Below are 20910 nucleotides of genomic sequence, written 5' to 3'. Positions count from 1 at the left end.
TCATATCTCTAGAGAGGTCTTTGCAGGTCCTGTGCCCTGTTTTTCTGACAGTCAGTTTTCCACTACTCTTTTGTCAATATTGGCTTTTCTGTTCTTAAGAGGGGATTCTGTGTCTGTAGAGTATTTAGAAAGTGCACGGTAACAGAGTTTGACTTGCAGGTCTCCAGAACTGAAAATAACAATTAAATTAGCAAGACTGGCCTCTCTTCTCTGTTCGAGGTAGCAAAAGCTTTCAAAAGCATCGAGAGCAGTTAATAGCCTATAGATAAGTGTTTAAAGTGGTCACTGCAATAATGTAATACTGGTTTGCATTTAAAAATCTGTCTGCAGAGAATAAAGATTGGAAACATAGCTTAGTTTAGTAGTGTATTAAAAAGTTGCTATCCATATTCGTAATTATGAATTTCTGTTTTTATTTGAAGTACTTATAAAATGTAGCTTTTTTTCTTCATTCTTCTTTTTTTAGAAAATAAATAAAATTAAATGTCTAATGTAGAAATAATTTTTTTAAACCTTCTGTTTGAAAAAATCTTTTCATCATCTCTTTATTTTCCAAACCAGCTATACTCAATGTCAAACTTAGATATGCACTTCTCTTTTGCCCATACAGAGAAAAAGCATGTGATACTTGAAATGATGTTTTTAAAAAAGCAGTCAAGCAGCAGTAAAATTAAACTCCACTTTTTTGACAAATTTTATTTTGTAGGTTCAAGGCAAAGACCCTTCTGTTGATATTACTCAGGACCTTGTTGATGAATCTGAGGAAGAACGTTTCGATGATATGTCATCACCAGGTCTAGAATTGCCATCTTGTGAACTTAGTCGACTAGAAGAGATTGCAGAACTTGTGGCATCCTCACTGCCTTCGCCATTACGACGTGAAAAACTCGCGCTAGCACTGGAAAATGAGGGTTATATCAAGAAGCTCTTAGAAATTTTTCATGTGTGCGAAGACTTGGAGAACATCGAAGGACTACACCACTTATATGAAATTATCAAGGGAATTTTCCTTTTGAACAGAACTGCACTTTTTGAAGTCATGTTTTCCGAGGAATGTATAATGGACGTAATTGGATGCCTAGAATATGATCCGTCTTTATCACAGTCACGGAAACACAGGGAATTTCTGACTAAAACAGCAAAATTTAAAGAAGTGATACCTATATCTGATCCAGAGCTGAAGCAAAAAATACATCAGACATACAGAGTACAGTATATTCAAGATATGGTCCTACCCACTCCCTCAGTTTTTGAGGAAAATATGCTATCAACACTTCATTCTTTCATCTTTTTTAATAAAGTGGAAATAGTTGGTATGTTACAGGTAAGTTTCAGAATTTCATAGTCTGTTATTTGCACTTGGGCACAGAAAGTTGGATAATTATTCTTGGAAAAACTGAGATGCTTCGGTGAAAACTTCACTTCTGTGATTCTCAAAGTGATTGTGGAGTATGACAGAAAAAATGTGGATTTGAGCACTGAGTTGTTAAAAATATGTTCTTATGTCTGGTTTTGGATTAGATTTTCTGTAACTATTTAAATGGAGAAAACATGTAGAATCTTGAATGAGGTTGTTTGGAATGAATAGTATTGTTTGCATATTGAAGCATTGACTTTAATAGGAATTTTGAGGGTTTGAAGGTTTCCTGTATTTTGGGACTTTTTAGTCACTAGACTTAAGGATATTTTTTGTCATGTTACCATGAAAAAAAAATTAAATTACTTTGCCTAAATTTCACAATACAGTCTCCTACCAGGATGTAACTGTTGCTATTTTTGAAGTAAATTAAGTTAGTTGTTTGGAAAGTACAGGTGAAGAGCACAACACAGCCTTAGGTGCTTGAATGTTTTCTGAGTTTATCTTAATAAGTCCCTAAATAATGCTGCTTGGAATTACCAGTTTTTCCTGAAGTATCTTATTGCAAATGTAATGAGATTATATGATGCTGTAGATATCTTACCAACATGTCTTTAGTATTCTACAGCAACCCATGAACTTCTTGAACAGTGTTAGAAGCAGGGGAGCTTCCTAAATCTTCCAGCAAACTCAGCACATATATTTTTGTTTATAGAAGTTAATTATCTTAATTCTCCTGGTGTTTAATGAATGAATAGCCACTGCCTTTGTAGAGGCTGTCTGATCTGAAGAAATGGACTTAGTGCTAGATGTTACTGATTACCTTAATCATATTTATCTTCAGTTTGACTCTCAGGATGAACTCTGTATAATCTCATTGAAAATACAGCAAAGGAGAGTGAAAAGTCCTTTTGCAAGCTCATATAGGAAATAATTGTCAAAACCAGACCTCACAACTTTTCATCTACCATCCACTCCCTTGGAGCTTTAATGTGTCATATCCACATATGGAGTGTTTGATAAGCAGCCAGATGTGCAAGTCATCACCCAGACCTTGCTGCTGAGGCACATGCCTGGTGGACCTGTGAATCAGGCATTGGAGCAGCTACTGGAGGCCTGATGGAATACCTGGGCCATCTTCAGTAGTACTGGGCTCTGCCTTATGCTCAGCTGAACCAAACTGTTCATGTCCGGGTTTGTGTCCTTGATGAACAAAGTCACGGTTGCTTATCTGGAACAGAAGACCTTAATCATTTTGGAGCAGTGAATTTGAGAAAGTTAACAAACCTGACTCTGAGAGAATGCCAAAAAAATTCAGTTAAGGGATCTCACTTGGGTATCCAATATGACTGGTAGTCATACTCTCATAAAAAGAGTTGTTAAAAGCAAATTTCTGAGGATGATACATTTTGGCTGGAGGAGGAGGGGAAGAATTATTCAGGAGTCTTGGTGACAGTGGCTGATTCTGAGGGATCTTGAACTTTGAAAAGGAAGCTGGGCAAGGAAAAAGAGGACCTAATCCGGCAAAATCATTAAGGGTGTGTTTGCCAGACATCCCAAGATAACTTTTTTGAGGACTAGTGACTGATGAGTTTCCTTTATTCTGTCTCTTAGGACCTGTGTTAGGTTAATAGATACAGGGTAAGTTTTGGTTCCAATAGCAAGGTTTAGTGTGGGTGCCAGACTTGTTAGTTGCAGTTCAGAGGTGAAGTAGATGCTCAGGGCTGGTTGTGATTTGTTGTGTGACAGCGGATTTCTGAACCTTATCTTCACTTCTGTTGCTGTTGTCTGTGGTTGAGAATAAAGTGAACTCCATGTATGTGGGAGCCAGAAGAATTAACACTGCATTTCAGAGTTAGATAAATATTTCAGATTGTCCAAGTGCTTTCTACAGCTTTGAGGAGCCAAGAGTGGTAGCACACAAGAAAGATAATACATCCTGTGCTATATTGCATTTCCTAGTACTTTAACAGTAAAACTCTATTGCAGTGAGTGGGAACTCCCTGAATCTGGAAATAAGAATCTGTTGGAAATCATTTGACATTGTTGATCAATTTTGATTTTGAGGGAATTAAAAGAGACTATCACGAATTATATGTCCATTGCATTTTTAAGAGTTTAAAAGGCTTCACTGATGATTTTTCAAGTTCTTGCAGTGTAGCTCTAAACCAGGGTTTCAGCCTGTTTACCAGGCATTTGTTTTTTTGTTTATTTGTAGAGCAATATGTCAGGTTGCCCTTTTCTGTAATCTCTGCACTCTAAAGTTTCATTTCACTCCTTATTCCTACACTCTGCATATAAAATGTATGATACTGTTCCTTCTCATTTCTTTAAGCAGAATAAATAATGCTGTAAGAACAAAATTAAAAGACTGCTTTTGTTGATTTCAGTTCTGTAATTAATTCCTAAGGTCTTTCTTCCATTTGTGTATGGTTTAATATGCATTTCTGTAGCTGGTTGTATGAGAATACTTTAGTGTATGTGGAGGGGGTGTTACTTCATGAAAGATTTAAAGTTCTCTGGAATTCCTGGCATTCATTATTGTAGATATTACGAGATCTTGGTACTCACTAACCCTACATGTGTACTTAAGTGGTTTCTTTTGTAAGTCATTATTAATTGAAAAGGCTCTAGAATGCTTCATGGTAGTTTCTTGGGAGCTGTGGACAAGGTCTCAGGTTCTTAGTTGATGCAGAATATAGGTTGTTAATGCCTCTGCTGTTGACTTTAGGTTGTCTCTCCTGGACCATTGAGGATGTGACAAAAGAGATCTCCTTTTGAGAAATTTTACTTCTCAGAATAAAAGTAAACTCTCTGAGTAGCTGATATCCTGTGACATACTGCAACCATTGCATGTACAACTGAGTGGTTTTGTGTTCTGTTCTTTTCTCTTTTGCTGGCTGTGAAGAAAAGGAAAAGAAAAGCTGTTACATCCATCATGAAAAAAAATGAGCTCTAAAGAGGCCTTTCCATGTCAGGCTGTGTATTAACCAGAGTGGCATTTTGTAGTACCCTCTTGTCAACTCAGCCATACCTTAGTTTCAGAGAAGTGACTAGAAATTTCTACAAGACTCTATAGATTGTGTCTTATACTTTTAGGCAGGCTGAGTGACTTTACTCAAAACTACCATTGTGTTTTATTTAAGGCATTTGCTGTCAAGATGGGCCATTTAGGGTCATTAAAGGTCATTGACCTTTCAGATAGTGAATTCTGTGAATGAGAACATGCTGATTCTTAAGAGTTCTGGCTTTATCAGGGAGATTTTGGACGTGTTTAAGGAAAAACAAATTCTGTAGTCATAGAAGATACCTGCTCCTATGATTTTGCTTTCTTTAGTAGGTAAATAACTGTTGCCCCTCTGTGGTCAAACTAAAAATAGAGACTAGGTAATGGTTGACACTTAGCCTTATGAACTGTATTCCTCCTGTCTTCATGAAGGTTGGCTTTCCCATAATATTTACAAAAATGCTTACACTGATGGGCTTTTCTGTCAAATGGAGGTTAGTTTATTTGTGATATAATTTCATAAGAACTGTCATTTTAAGTGAGCATGTCAACATCTCACTAAACTAATTACTGTTGTTCCATGATAAATAGTAGAGTCATGAAAGCAATATTTCCAGCCTGCAGAATTAACTGCTGTGGAAAATACTCAATGGCAGGTTTTGTGATTTGCTGTATGTAAGATACGAAAGAGGTATATAACATTTTTTTGCAATTTCAGCCCCTCCTAATATGCTCTTACTGCTTGGGGTCCAGCCTGTTCTAGTCTTGAGATGTCATAGCCTCCAAGAAACCTTGCTGAAACATGGAATTCGCCAAGTTTTGAGAGTGGGGGTGGGACAGGTAAGTGGTGTTTCTTGCTTTATATGACGCTCTTTTGCAATTTAAAAAATATATACTGATGTTCACACTGGAGGCCACCAGTTCTTTCCCTTTGTATTATTAACTAGTTGTTAAAAAACCAAAAACTTGCAAAACTGCGCCATAGAGTGAGCAAACACTGTTTCCGTCTGTTCTCTCCCCCCTTTCTCATTGGCATATTCTTTTTGCCAGCAAGATCCCGCAATGTTTTTTATCTTCTAGAATGCAGAATATTATTAGCATTACTTTTGGGTATGTGCATTTAGACTTCAGTGTCTTTTATTTTCAGGAAAGCTGAGATTAGAAGGGGAAGATTTGACGTGTTAAAATAATTTTTGTGCCTGGTAGAGCAGTGATTACATGGTATTACTGTACTGGGAAATCAGACTTTTTAAAGACAGAAATGATATTACTGGTAGTCCCTATCTCCCTTTTCAAGAACTAAAAACTTGTAGGCATTTAGGTACATCTGTATATTTTACTGGGTTTATGTATAACAATAGCTGAATTTTAATTTTTAAAGTAGTTTTACAGATAGTTGCTTATTATTGACTGAGACTCATGGATGTAAATGTAATTTATCTGTAGTTGTTTTAGAGGAAGAATCATGTCAGTGCATTTTGATGGTTTTGCCCAAATCCAATCCACTATTTTATAGTAGCTGACTTAGGAAAAACTGGAGATTAACTTCCAGCAAAATACAGCTTGCAATGAAGTGTAAAAGGATACCACTTCCTGGGGTAAATGACTTGGTGAAAGATATTTGCAAGTGGTGCATGCTTTTGATTTCTGGGATTAACTTCTTCATTGTAGAAGATGTTTTTCCATGTGTGCAGAAACTGCAGAAGTGATTGGGTGGATCCCACTACTGTTTCAGCTTGTTGATTCAAGTGGAAGTAGCGCCCGACGAAGGCGTGTGTGGAAAGGCAGTCTGATATAAAGGAGATTTTAAACTAAGACATCTTCTGGTCTGGTAGCAGGAAGGAATGTATGTTTGAAGCTGTAATTATCTGTTCACTGGTAACATATTATGAAAATTTCACCTTATGGGCTAAAATACTGTTTCTGCCCAAAATGAATATGGAGGTGGAAAATGTGATGGAAGGTATGCTCTCTTCCCTGCTTAGGTGTTGTTGAGTTTCTTGGCTGGGTTTTTTTTGAGAAAGGGGTGTTTTTTGTCATTTATCTGTAATCACAGGCACAAAGTATCTGATCATCATCATCATCATCATGGCTGGGCTTCGCAAATGAAGATTTGGGAAGGGCTCTACCCACATTTGTTACAAGCACGCTGGTGGCTAAAAAGGCCAATGTGAGATAGACACATCTGGTTGCAAAAGGCACAGCAGAAAGACTCCTTAGGTGGTATATTCTGCAAGACACGGTTCTTTCTGTGTTGTCTTTTCTCCTCAAGGGTGATCCTACTTGCTTTCTCAAAAGCATCAGCAGCATTATAGATGGTGTGTCTCCAGACCTCCCGATTGGAGGTCAGAGTAGACCAGTTATGGTGATCAATATGGCCAAGGCTGAGATGTTGTTTCAGGGAGTCCTTGTATCTCCTCTTTGGGGCTCCTCTCATGCGGCAGCCGGTGGCAAGTTCACCATAAAGCAGGATCTTAGGGAGGCGGTGGTCCTTCATCCTGGAGACGTGCCCTGCCCAACGCAGCTGTGTTCTCAGCAACATGGCCTCAATACTTGTGACTGCTGCTTGTTCTAGAACAGATGTATTGGTCACATAATCTGACCAGTGGATGTTTAGGATTGTGCAGAGACAGCATTGATGGAAGCATTCTAGGAGTCGCAGGTGGTGGCGGTAGATGACCCATGATTCGGATCCATATAAAAGAGTGAACAGCACAATGACTGATCTGATAACTTATAGTTAATTATATGTAAGAGAGACCTGGCTCTGAAGAATCCTTTTTTAAGTGCCTTTTGGGAGGAGGAGAACTGCTTTGAAAGTTGAATCACAAATGTAGATAGTGTCTTTTTTTGTGACCCTACTTTATCTGTGGGTTTTCTTGTTTTTAAAGTCATAAATGATTGAGGGAGTAGTTGGCCTGACTTGATTTTATCTTCATAAGTTTTGAAATGTATTAAATCCTAGAAGCATCTACGTAGATCTTGCAAAAGCATAAATGAATATACTTGGTGTCTGGTGTACACATAGTTTAAGTGTTGCACTTCTAATAATTTCTGTGCATGGGGAAAATAGCTAGATTGTACAATTACCCCATAAACTATTGTTTGCAGTTTTGTTTTCTTGAAAAACAGTTGTGGCCTTCACAGCTTCTGAGATACATCTAAATGTGTCCTGATACTTGTCTGTATGAAGAGGCCAAATACTGCAAAGTGTTACGCATTTGCACTGTTTTCACTTCATAGGCGTATTTTGGGTGATTTCTATCAGTTGGGGAAAAAAGAAAACATCTCAATTTGTGTAATTCTAGCATTCAGTGTTGGTGCTTTGTGACTTCTAAAATATGTGAACTCTGCCCTCAGACTGAGCGTTTCCATAGATTCTGGTAGTGTTTTTCAGGAATGTATCTTTAGATATGCTGCCCTTGACAGTAATTTTACAGGTTGAGAGAGACAACCTTGTATTTAGAATATTCATTGCAATCACAATTTTTCTATAAATGTGAGAGGACTAAGTTTTTTCTCATGTATAGCAACCTGTCTGCCTTTCATTAAGCATCTGGAATGAGATAAATGCTAAATGCTTTTCAGGGCTAAGCCATAACTGTGAAGTTAGTAACAAGTTGTTTTTATTTTCTTGGAATAACTGCCATTTACTGCATATTATCCATGTAAGGGTGGGATGTTTCAAACCACTCAAATTCATCTTAATTTGTCTGATTTTAAAAAGGTCATGGTTTTTCTGAGTCCTAGAGCTTTCAGATAATCTTATTAATTTCAAAGTACAATGTGTTTAATAGGGTTTGGGAGAGGACATGATATGGGGAATGTTTCAAAATTATATGTAATGCAGAATTGTAAAATATTGTATTGCAATATATGTTTGGAATGTTGAAAAATCATTACAGACCAAACTTCTGCAAATTCTTCTTGAAACATTAAGTGTTAGCATTGACACATTTGTCACTTGCCAGTGTTAAAGTTTCCTCTACAAGTCCCAAGCCCAGTAACAGGGTGAGTAGGTTGCCCTTCGCTGCAGACAATCTCCTCTTGAACTGGTTGGGGACGTGGCAGGATCCGGTGCCAGAGCTGAGCTGGGGTCCTGCCCGTGCCTTCCTGCCCAGCCAGGTCCTGCCTGTCCTGCTCTGCTGTGTAGTGCTGGAGGTGCAGCTTCCCCAGCCACCCCTGTCTCTGGTAACTGCAGTGGGTCATAAATGAGACCCCACATGTTACCAACAACGCAGGGTCTCCTCTCCTTCCACATTTGGACTTTAAAATCCCAATTTGATACTTTGGGTAATATTGTATACTTTTTTTTTAATGCAGAAGCACTCTAATCATGGCTCTTACATATTGAAATGCTGACGTTTCCATAATTTTTCCCCAGTGATCATTCTGAGATATTTCTGTGATACTGACTTGCTGTTATTCTCAGGTATTATGGAAGAGATGAAAAGTTGATTTCACTCTGAGAATGGAAATAGGAGTTATGGTTTCCAATGGGGGATAAGTGTGCACCTTCTCCATTGTTTTCATAACTAGGATTAGTTTTGCATCTTGATCAAAACAGAAAAAAGAGAAATGAAATCAAACTATGTAACCTTTTCTTAAATGCACTGCTAATCGTGGAGAATAACCTACATGTTCTTCAAAAAGCTTGAGTTTGGGGGGGGTTGTTTTGGTTTCTGTTGGGTTTTTCTCTTATTTCAGTAAATAAGTATGTCAGTATCTCTGCTGTGGGTTAGTTATGTTGTGATATCTAATGAGTTAAATATTAGAACAGAAAAGTTACAAAGCCATGTAACAACTGGTTAGCAGGTAGTCCAATATCCTTGTATTCTCTCATCAAAGCTAAAGTTATGTTTCTTGAAATCAAACACCTTAGTAGTTGTTTAGAACATGTTTGACTGTTGATATCTGAAAGTCAAACTTTACATCTCCTGTGCTTGATCCTCTAGAGTGAATTTTGGTACACTTCAAGTGAGACCTCTCCTGTCTCTTTTGTTTTGATTTTGAAGCAGTCATAGAAATAGCACCTGAAATTGTGTCCAGAAGTCCTTATTTTTCATTGTCACATGACTGTTGGGTCAGGTTAGGAGCACAGCACAGCATCAGACAAGAGGAAACGTGGCATATTCTAAATTTAGGGTTTACCTTACAGTGCAGTGAAAGGCCTTGTAGGGCAGTAGCTCGTGCCAACCTATTTTAGGTTTATCTGTGTTGTACAGTGCCATGTAGAGATCCTGGATTGTGTTGTGACAGTGTTATAGCAGCATTAGCAAGGTATGCTGTCAGAACTGAGGTATTCATTTTCTCAGCAGGGTTTCAAGGTGAGCCTGGATGAGGTACCGAGGTATTCACAACATAAGAGAATTTTTGTGGATGTATCTGAAGTGCTTTCATGGTTTTGCTTTACATGATGCAAACATAAGCAAAGTGATTTGGGTTTCTTGCACTGTGGCTTTGGGATGGAGGGATATTGCACATGGTGTTACTGACTTCACAAGAAAGAACACTGGCAGATTTCTGAAAAAATCTCTTCATATCTGATGTACAGGTATCTTTCTCAAGCAGGTGCTGTCTTAATTCTGTATAATACTGGGGAAAGGATGGCGCAAGGTTTATTTCTGTTTTAACAGTCTCCTAGTTCTTAGGAGTGTAAAGGTTATGGAAAGCTAAGTATTGCTGCTTCTTTCAATCAAAATACAGATTTCTAATGTGTTTGCTGCTGTTTGTAGTTTTGCTAAGGTACAGCAGCATGGAAAATAATGGAACGGTTTTTGATTGCTGCCAGCCAGAACACCCAATAAATGCTGTATGTGGTAGGAACAGTTGTTTTAATTTAATTTCTAGAATTCAACCTTTTCACAACATTGTGGGAGAAAGAATCTCACCCTGTTCCTGCAGCCCCCCCATCGTCATGTCCTTGCTTTTGTTCTGCTGCAAAGATTTCATAACATTCCAAAGATGTGTGTGTGTGTGTGTGTGTGTGTGTGTGTGTGTAGGGCTGTGTGGGAGGTCATGTTTATAAATGTATGTAAACAGTCAAAGCAAGGATAGTGTGGTTTAAGGGGACAGGCATGTGACAAGGGGGAAGGAAGATAAAGAAGAAGTCATAAACGAAATGATGAAAGTTGCAGTAGAAAATAGAAAAAGGACAGCCAAAGGCAACACAACGTATGTTGTAACCAGGAGTGAATTATTGGGGAGTGGAGTGGTGCTGAACATGATTGAAACTCAAAACCAAGATTCATACTAATTTGTTTGAAAATTGAATTAGAAAGCTGATACTGGTATGATTAACTACAGCATACAAGCATATGTTCTCTTAATTCCAGGAGGCATGGTTTAGAACTTTATGTTATACTTGGATGCCTTTTGATATTGTCAAATAAACAAATGGTATTGTTTTGCCTTTGTAGGAAGATGAAAAATTTCTGACAGACTTGTTTGCACAACTAACAGATGAAGCCACAGATGAGGAGAAAAGACAGGAATTGGTAAGAAATCTGTAAATATACATGAAAGGGACAGTTACCACAAAGGGACACCTGTATCTGACTGGTATATTCCTGGTTTTCAGGTAAATTTTCTGAAAGAGTTTTGTGCATTCTCACAAACACTGCAACCTCAAAACAGAGATGCATTTTTCAAAACCTTATCAAATATGGGCATACTGCCTGCACTAGAAGTCATATTGGTAAGTCATTTCAGTTCTATTTGTCATAACAATTTTGATCATCTCCAGCGAGGTTTTTTTAAAAAGTAACTTCAGCACAAACTTCAGCAACTGGTTCTCTGATGTGTTTGCTTCATTTGTCTTATCTTAGCTTGAGCTTCAGAATGTTTAAAATACTTCTGTAAAAGTTTAAAAGCAGTTACAATATTACATTGGCATTCTTGTGGTTTTGTTTCCTTATTTGCTTTCCTATCTTTACGTGCTTTTTGGTGTACAGTTAAGTAAGAAAATAGAAGGGCAGCAAAACCATAAAATTTATTTTGCCCAACAGTTGTTAAATGTACAGGGAAGCAGTGAGAGTTGACTCAGTTTTAGAATATGGTTTTAGCAATAATTAGGTATGACTTTTGAGTAGGAATTAAAGCTGTATGTTTTCCGGATGAATTTAAGCCTTTCAAGGAAACACAGATGATTTTATTTGACTGTTCCAGGGTATGGATGATGCACAAGTACGAAGTGCAGCCACTGATATATTCTCTTATTTGGTTGAATACAACCCATCCATGGTACGAGAGTTTGTCATGCAGGAAGCGCAGCAGAATGATGATGTAAGTAGAGAGTCCCCACAAATGTGTGTAGTGTTTTTGGAAATTACTATTTTAGATTTATGATGACATGAGTCCTGGTTTTGAAGAAGTATGGGATATAGTCATGATGGTAACAGGACACTGAACTACAATGCTTTTTTTTAAACAGAACTTTTGTTCTGTTAGTCAGGTGACATGAGCGTTCACCTGTTCACAGATACTTGTTGCATTGTATGTAAAGTAAAACAGGTTACCATAAACCACCATTCTGGTTAACATCAGCAGTCATACAGGCAAAACAAAATGTTTTGAACAATGTCCTCCTTAAAATGTGAAATATAAATTTCAGTCTTGATATTGGCATATACATGTGTTTTTATTTTACATATAAGAAACCTGTGTTCAGTTTATTATCATACATGTTGAAAGAGGAATTATGGCCCTAAATGTTTAAGAACACTTGTTGACGGATTTTCCAAAGATCCTCTGTAACTGATTAATACAAAACATTAGCACATAACTAGTGGCAAGAAAGGTATTTCAGAGTGGTATCCAGTGGAGTGAAAACGTTATGCTGCCTTTTCCACAGAGGAGATAGTTAATGTTTTTTCTTGTAACTGCCAAAAACATACCAGAGAACAGGAAGCTCCTAATGCTACTGCTTCTATACTGAAAGAAAGGGTACAGTGAATATTGCTAGTGGTTCCAGCCACTTGTGTCTGATGCCTGTCTTCTTCTATGGGGAAGAGTGGTAACTAAGCAACTTCAGTTTAGGTATTCCTAAATGTAAATGTTATTCTTCATTTTCATGTGTTATTCTTGTTTTCTGCAAATACATGTTAGGGTTATTTTTAGGTGAAAATAATTTCATCAAGTTCAGTAGCGTTATAAAATTTCCTGTTGTATGTTTGTGGAAATAAATCTTTTGGTATGTATTTTAAAGGGGAATACAAATTAAAACTTCTTTACTCTGAAACTGCTTCCAGAAATCAGTTGAATTTTGAGACTGTTCGGGATGTGCCTGTGTGCTTTTGATCTTTTGATGTTTCGGTTCAGACTAAATTCGAAATTAAATTGTTAATTTCATTACAGTTTTTAGTTGCTTTAAAAGTTTCCTCTTCACTGCTTACATTCTTACTGTTGAACCACTGATCAGTATGTATCAGTGGTATGTAAAGTTAATTTATTTTTGTTAAGTTTGAGTTGTTTTGTTTGCTAGTTGTTCACACTTCACAAAATTTTGCTAGAACACATTTTTAACCAGGCAGTAACCCTTTCAGAAGGTAATTTCAGATTTGGGAAAAAGGAGTAGCATTAGAATTGATTTTTGTCTTTTTTTTTTTTTTTCCCATGTTAGGATATATTGCTCATTAACCTCATTATAGAACACATGATTTGTGACACAGATCCAGAGCTTGGAGGGGCAGTGCTACTCATGGGTTTGCTTCGTACTTTAGTTGATCCAGAAAATATGCTTGCCACTGCCAATGTAAGTAAATACCTTGAAATGAAATTATATTTGGGTTTCTCAGAGTATTTGATGATATGTTTTACATGTGGGATTTTTTTATTCTTTAGAAAACAGAAAAGACAGAGTTCTTGGGTTTCTTCTACAAACATTGTATGCATGTTCTGACAGCCCCTTTATTGGCCAATACTACAGAGGACAAGCCTAGCAAAGGTAATGAATACCTGTCAAAGGACATTTTCTGTCTTAAAGAGAGTCTGAGATTGTGTCACACAGTTCAAAGTAAAGTGTTGATTCATGATGTAGTCATTTGAATAATACATAAGCATAACAAGAGACCTGATTTATGAAGTGACATTTGCTGCAAATTTGGCTGCAGCAAAAATTAAAGTATTTTTATAGTTTTTGGGGACTCATGAGGCAGTTCAGTGACACAGACTTGTACACATGCATAAATGTTTTTTAAGGTCAGGGACTACCAGAGATGTTGCAACATTTCCCCTGAGAAGGTGTGCTGAATTTGAGGGTATTGTTCCTACATTGGGCTAAGAAAACAAAGATCAGTGATGAAGTAACTGTTCGTGCTGGCTACTAGCAGCAGTTTTTATCACAAGTATTAAAAGAGCCTGAGATATTTCTTGCATAGTAGTTTTGTTAAAAGGCATCATAGATCACAACTTTGGTTCAGACTTAGTCAAGGCACTGCATATGGGGTGATACTTTATGGTATAGATATGTGGACATCATAATGAGATTTGGTTAAATAAGCCTGACTGCTTGTGTTAGTGTTCAGTTCTGTACTCTTCAAACACTAATTTAAGAAAACGTAGTTGTTTCTGTAGTTTAGGAGGTTTTCTGCCATATCTGTATTTATAGAAAATAATCCATAACAAACTTGTTCAATTTCTGTTTTAAAGACTAAACATATCCTGCAGCACGTGGCATAAACTGTCTGTGGGAATATACAAGAACTTGGAAATGTTTACCGGACTGCAGTTGGATAGTTGAAGTTAGCTTCTGGAGGCACTATTCCAGATAAGTTTAATTATTTGGGTTTTGTTTCTATTCCAGATGATTTTCAGACAGCCCAGCTCTTGGCATTAATACTGGAATTGCTGACTTTCTGCGTAGAACATCATACCTATCACATAAAGAACTACATCATTAACAAAGATATCCTGCGGAGGGTACTCGTTCTCATGGCCTCGAAGCACGCTTTCCTGGCATTGTGTAAGTCTGAAAGCTAAGGAATAAACTAGTATTTTGTCAGTGGGAAGTGTTATGTGTCTTCATTCTACTGGGAGAACACTGTTCATAGATTGTGACAAGTTATGATTGAATATGGAAATTTTCTCTCATTTCAGTGGAGAGGTGATTTGAAAAGATGGTATGTCAGTATTGAATATACTAAGAAAAGTGTTGTAAGCTTTGATATTTTTTAGTAGAAGTTATCAGAGGTACTTAATTAGAGATACAGCTACCTGACTGCATTAAACTGCACAGAAATTCTGTGTGCTGCTCTTGAAACTCTGATAGTTTCTTGACCATGTGCAGCTCAGTAATGGCAAAGCAGTGTGACTTAATTCTGAAGGCAAGTAAGAGATTTTCTCCATAATTCTGTTGTGCACGTAAGAGTTAAACAAAGCCTTAAGCTGACTGAGCAGTACCATACAGTGAGAAGTACCTTTTAAATTTGTAACTGAATAACCTGCGTTTGATTTTAGATCTTTAATAATCTTTTTCCTGTACACCTAGTTGCTAAGCAAAATGTGCAGCCTTTTAATGAGATCATACTGTACTTTCTCATGATACATGGACATTCTCTCACTTGTATACGGTTTGGACTTTCAGAAAGAGCTTCAAACAGTTTGTAAATTAAGCCTTTGCCGCCTTATGTGTGTGAAGAAAAAGTCATTTACCAATTTTAAAATGAGATAGTTTATATCCTAATCAAATAGAACTAATTAAGTCTAATCAAACTTGCATTTGAATAATAGGAATGATAAGCGCATTTCTCAGTTCTTTACTGACATAATATTTTACCTTTACCATATGTAATTTAAAAATCAAAAATACACCTTTATATTAGTAATAAGATAGTTAAACAAGACTATATTATTTCTTCAGTGAACAGAGGTAGTTTCATTTGTACAATTATGACGGAGGATTTTTTTATGCTAAAACAGATAAGTCATCTTCAACAGTGTAGTCAAGACTATAGAGAATCAGAGAACAGCTGAATGTATTACTTATTTCTGGTAATGTACGGCTGTCTACAACCGAGGTTGTAAATTGCTCTAACTAATGCTGAGTAATTTTTGCATTTTTTTCTTTTAAATTTAAAAATTCTTTTGACAACGCTTCTGTTTCAGGTGCCCTTCGTTTCAAGAGAAAGATAATTGGGCTAAAAGATGAATTCTACAACCGTTATATAATGAAAAGTTTTTTGTTTGAACCTGTGGTCAAAGCATTTCTAAATAATGGTTCCCGTTATAATCTGATGAACTCTGCCATAATAGAGATGTTCGAATTTATCAGAGTGGTGAGTGCTGTTACATGCTGAAGATAATTACTGTATTGTTTAGTCTTGTAATTCAATTTCTTTTTGCTTTTGCCCTAAATTATGCTATCATAATGGAACCATCCGATTACTGTATTTATATGAACCTTCTTTTCTATCACTGTTACATATTTGTACTTGTTCTTTCCTACATTTAAACAGTACTGTTACTTGAAAATTAAATTCACTTGATAGTGTACTCGCAGTACCCAGATTTGCAAAGGCAACACTAATCAAGTTTCATCATGCAAATTGGATGGACTTGTTATGTATGACAGAAATGCAATGTGAAACCAGTGGTACAAACCCATCAAATTTAGCTCTGCTCTGTAATGACAATTCAGTGGAATATGGAAATATACCAGTCTTTTGATTATATTAATGGAGTGCTACAAAGTCCCTTCCATGGGGAGCCTCTCTAAATATTCATGCTAGTTTGGCTGTCTGTCTGCACAGTACTGTTTCCTCCCTGTTGTTTGCATCCAGATTCTGACAGATGCTGTACAGACTGTAAATGTGGTAAGTGGGGCCAAGCTAGGGTGCAGACAGTTGTGGAGGAGTAAGTCACCAGGCCTTGTCACCTCTCGAAATCTTTAGTGCTGATCATCTCTTTCCTTTCTGAGTTGGAACTCAAGATAATTTAAGGCTGAGATGACCTGATAGTCGTGGCAGAGTTGGTTGAAAACTGGTTTTGAAGCTGTGAAAAAAGTTAATCCATATAGGTGACCCTGATTTGTGCTGTGCTGTATTGGATTTGTGTGGCAAGGTTTTAATGGGCGGCAGCTAAAGGGGTGGCATCTGGAGAACCTGCTACAAGCTTCCCCTGTGTTCAGTAGAGGTAATGCCAGCTGGCTCCAAGATTAATGTGCCACTGGCCAAGGTTGGAGCAGAAATTCCCTCGAAGACCATGAGGAGGCAGGATGTCCCCCTGCAGCCCATGGTGGACCCCACACTGGAGCAGGTGGATGCCCAAAGGAGGCTGTGACCTCATGGGAAGCCTGCACTGGAGCAGGCTCCTGGCAGGACTGTGGCCCCATGGAGAGAGGAGCCCACACTGGAGCAGGTTTGCTGGCAAGACTTGTGACCCATGGGGGGACCCACAGTGGAGCAGCCTGTTTGGGAAGGACTGCATGCCATGGAAGGAACCCACACGAGAGCAGTTTGTGAAGAACTGTAGCCCATGGGAAGGACTCATGTTGGAGAAGTTTGTGAAGGACTGTCTCACATGGGAGAGTGTGAGGAGTCCTGCTCCTGAGGAGGAAGAAGTGAAGGAGTGGCAGAGACAACTCTGATGAACTGACTGGAACCCCTATTCCCTGTCCCCCTGCACCGTTTGGGGGAGGAGGTAGAGAAAATCATGAGTAAAATTGAGCCCAGGAAGAAGGGAGGGGTGGGGGAAGATATTTTTAAGATTTGTGTTTCTTTTGCATTGTCCTACTCTGATTTGATTGGTAGTAAATTTAGTTAATTTCCCCAATTCGAATCTGTTTTGCCCTTGACAGTAACTAGTGAGTGATCTCTCCCTGTCCTTATCTCAAACTGTGAGCCTTTTGTTACATTTTCTCTCCCCTGCCCAGCTGAAGAGTGGAGTGATAGAGCAGCTTTGGTGGACACCTGGTGTCCAGCCAGGGTCATACTAGAATGTGTGGTCTTTCAATACTCCGTGAGATTGGGTGCTGATTCTACAGATCATACTATGGGAAAATAAATAACTATTTTTTTTCTTAGCCACCTTTTCACACAGATATCAAGGTTGCATTCCCAGTCTACTTCTTGGTATCTGTCAATAATTTTGTCCATTTTTTTTCATCCAAGTTTGTTTTTAAAGACAGCAAATTTTTAAAAAGCCTGTTTCTGTTGTTATTGGTGTATTACCGTTTCCGAGAGATGACTTTTAAGCACATAACCAAAACGATGACTTTTAAGCACATAACCCTTAGTGGATGGTAATTCGGGTGTTTATTCTGCAGTGTATTTCAAGGGCTGTGCATGGTTAAGAAAGCAAAACACTGCACAGGAGCAGTTTTCCTGCTGCAGTGTGCAGACCTGTGCTAGTCTCAGCTGCATAGAGTGGCTTTGGGCAGCCACAAAGCTAAACTGAAACAGCAGAAGGGTTGGGAAGCTTTTGTAAAGGACCTTCACCAATACTGCATAGCTACAAAGAAAAAAACTTGATGTTAGGTTCTGATGAAAAATAGCTCTCTTGTTCTCAATCTAAACAAATGCATTGAATAGTTATTTTTACATAAGTAATTTATTTGCGACAAGGAAAGAAATAATATGAATGCCAAACCTGTATCTCCTAAACATCTTTTTAATTCAACAGGTACCAGTTAATCTATCAATATAAAAATATTTATAAGTTACAGTGGGAATGGCATTTCAGAATTGGGTTTGGTATGGGTTTTTTATCGGGTTTTGGGTTCTGTCATGTGTTTTGAAGAAGACACTTCTAGAAAATTTGACGCTGTTTTGCTAATTAAATATTTGACACTAGATTTTTGACTGCAGTTGTATGCTTAATGCTAGTTTTTGCATAAGCTAATTAATATAGTGCTTCATGTGGCGTATTTTAAAATAATTTCTCATTTCAGTTACTTTTTATATTGTATTAAATAAATTCATTTGAATGAAAGTAAGTCACTTTATATTTGTTCATTCCTGTAGGAAGATATAAAATCGTTAACGGCTCATGTAATTGAAAATTACTGGAAGGCACTGGAAGATGTAGATTATGTGCAGACATTCAAAGGACTGAAACTACGATTTGAGCAACAAAGGGAAAGACAAGATAATCCAAAACTTGACAGGTAAAATGCACTCAATGCTCTTAATAGTATATTAATGCGTTAATTCCCTTTTCAGAATATTGGTGGATTGTTCTCTGATAGTGGGAAATGTACATAATTTAGACTCCTGCTTGCATCTCAAGCATTGTCGAGTTTACTTGACTAAAAGTGGGATTTTCAAATGTGTTGCTGCAGGTTTTTGATCAAATCAACTTTCAGCTAACATTAGTTGTTGGACTCCCAGTCATAATGCTTATTGTTCATATCCTAAACTTATGTACACTATTTTAATGAGGCTGGAAGCTACCGAGTATCCAAAGTTCATTTGTTTAAATAACGGATTTTCAATGCTGATTTGAATGACTGCTCAGTTTTGAATTATCATTCTGTGGATTTTTTCCTTTAAAAAATTCACACGTCAGATTTCCTTTTATTTTAGTTAGTTGTGGGAGTAGATATTCAGATAAGCTCTACCAAAATGCCTGAGAAGTAGAATACGCAGAGAAATTTTCAGAGAACACTTTTTTGTCACTTTTAGAGCTGCTGATGGAGTGAAAAAGCAGTCTGATGTAACACTTGAATCACACCTTCTGTTGCTTGCCAGAGCAAAAGTTCCTTTCCTTAATATACAGTAACCCAAGGTTAAAAGGCTGGTGTGTATAAAAATAGGAGGTTTAGGCCTCCTTACTCCATTTATTTTTGACTTATGTCTAGTGTCATTAAAACAAGATGGACTGCTTGTGTGAATAGATGAGTTACTCCTAAGAATTGTTAGCAAGACCTGTTCTTGTTCTGCTGTCTTGAATTAGTTTGAGAAAACATTAAAAAATTAATCCTGATTAGTCCTACAAGGACATCTTGAAATCTCAGACTTTTGTTTCCTGCCACGAGATTTCTTAACCAGTATTTAAATTTGAGACTTGTACAATTAAAATAGAGTATAAGTCTACATTTATTTTAAAATGTTGAAGCACTTCCAAGAGCATGTGTAGGACCTGCAATTTTGAGTACTAATGTTTTATAGGTGAGATGATGTTATTTTGGCTTGTGTCAGCTAAGCTTATCACTTAAACAGCTGTGAAATTCAAGCCTATGATTCTTACTTAAATTAATGCACGTATTGGAAAGAACACCCAGCTGTAATTCAGTAATTTCTATCCAGTATAGCAAGTAAAACATTAGTCTTTTCTTGGCTTCAGTTGAGCTAGGGGGTTGTGTATAGTTGTGCTGCATGAGTTTATCCAACAGAAAATAGAGCTTTGAGAGGTCTGGAGCTCAACCAGCTCCAGTTTTTACCTTCGGTTTTTACCTTCTTCCTACATCGGATATAGTGGCTGCACAAGTCCTGTCACAGTCAATGTAATTTCTTAAGTCAAACCCCAGAAATATTAACATGAAAAAATAACAAGCATCTGTTTACATATTTTAGCAAAGAATAGTTTGGTAAGGAAGGAGACCGACATTTTGTTGGCATGGGCCATAAAAGTATTCAGAAGAGTTCCACTTAAGTCACAGTTTTGTGCTACTAGGAGAACTCAAGCTTAAATGCAGTGTTAAATGATGCAGGATGTATAGATCCAGATGATAATGCTGGCAAGCAACTTACTCAGAACTAGATTTATTTTTAAAAGTGTATTTAGCATTCTTATTAAATACCTTGCAATTTCCTAATTTTTCCCCTTCTGGCTTTTTCGTGCAGTCATTAATGTGAGACCCTTTCTTTAAACAGAAGATCTGGGTTGTATTATTAACATTTTGATCCCAGTAACAGAGATTTTATGAAAAATATTAAATTTCAGCCAGTAAGTTGTGAAGTGCTCTATCAAGGGTTTCATGCTTCTGTTGGAAATTGACTGTTAAAATGAACATCTAGCAATGAAAAGAATGTTTTCAACCTCTCTTCCACTTCTTCACCATTCTTCAAGGGGCACATCCCTGTCCCTCTGCTCCCAGACCACAATACAGCTTCTGTGAGAAAAGAGAAAAGGAAGGTTGAACTGAGATAAACCAGCACTAATAATAGATCAAATGGGGGGGGGAGTAGCACTTCATGTCCAGGGCTCTGAAGAATGGAAAATACTGGTACTGACCAAAAGTTGTAACAGGTTGATGTGGCAGAGAGAGATAGCTGTCTTTTTAATGTATCTGTTTAAAACTGGAGTAATATTTAAGTTAGATTTTTATTTGATTTTCCTTGTTAACATGTTGGACCCTGAATACTGACAGGTTACAAAGTATTTTCAGAGGAAAAGTCTATAATTTCTAAACTCTTTGTTTTACAACTTTTTATCAGTGCAGATTGGCAAACCAAGCCTGAATGCAACACTTCAGTGAGATTTATCAGTTACTTCTAATAATACTGTTTATAAGCTACAAAATTTTGCACAGATAGTCTGAAAGTGCTGTTAGCAGAGTTGTACCATATTTTATATAGAAAAGTTTTTAATGATACTTGCTTTGAAAATA

At 37.3% G+C, this 20910-nt stretch overlaps 1 protein-coding gene across 1 annotated transcript in view; it reads left to right on the top strand.

Moving 5' to 3' along the window:
• The window catches only part of PPP4R3A (protein phosphatase 4 regulatory subunit 3A), a 45464-nt gene that overhangs the window by 20383 nt on the left and 4171 nt on the right, over positions 1 to 20910 (top strand). The window contains exons 4-12 of the mRNA XM_032691096.1: positions 707 to 1324; positions 10784 to 10861; positions 10945 to 11061; positions 11532 to 11648; positions 12985 to 13116; positions 13206 to 13308; positions 14167 to 14325; positions 15468 to 15637; positions 18323 to 18465. Coding sequence (XP_032546987.1) covers positions 707 to 1324; positions 10784 to 10861; positions 10945 to 11061; positions 11532 to 11648; positions 12985 to 13116; positions 13206 to 13308; positions 14167 to 14325; positions 15468 to 15637; positions 18323 to 18465 — 1637 coding nt within the window. The remainder of the gene's footprint in view (positions 1 to 706; positions 1325 to 10783; positions 10862 to 10944; positions 11062 to 11531; positions 11649 to 12984; positions 13117 to 13205; positions 13309 to 14166; positions 14326 to 15467; positions 15638 to 18322; positions 18466 to 20910) is intronic.

This window comes from Chiroxiphia lanceolata, chromosome 6 (genome assembly GCF_009829145.1).
Source record: "Chiroxiphia lanceolata isolate bChiLan1 chromosome 6, bChiLan1.pri, whole genome shotgun sequence".
NCBI classification, from domain to species: Eukaryota; Metazoa; Chordata; class Aves; order Passeriformes; family Pipridae; genus Chiroxiphia; species Chiroxiphia lanceolata.
This window is presented reverse-complemented; position numbering and strand designations above follow the sequence as displayed.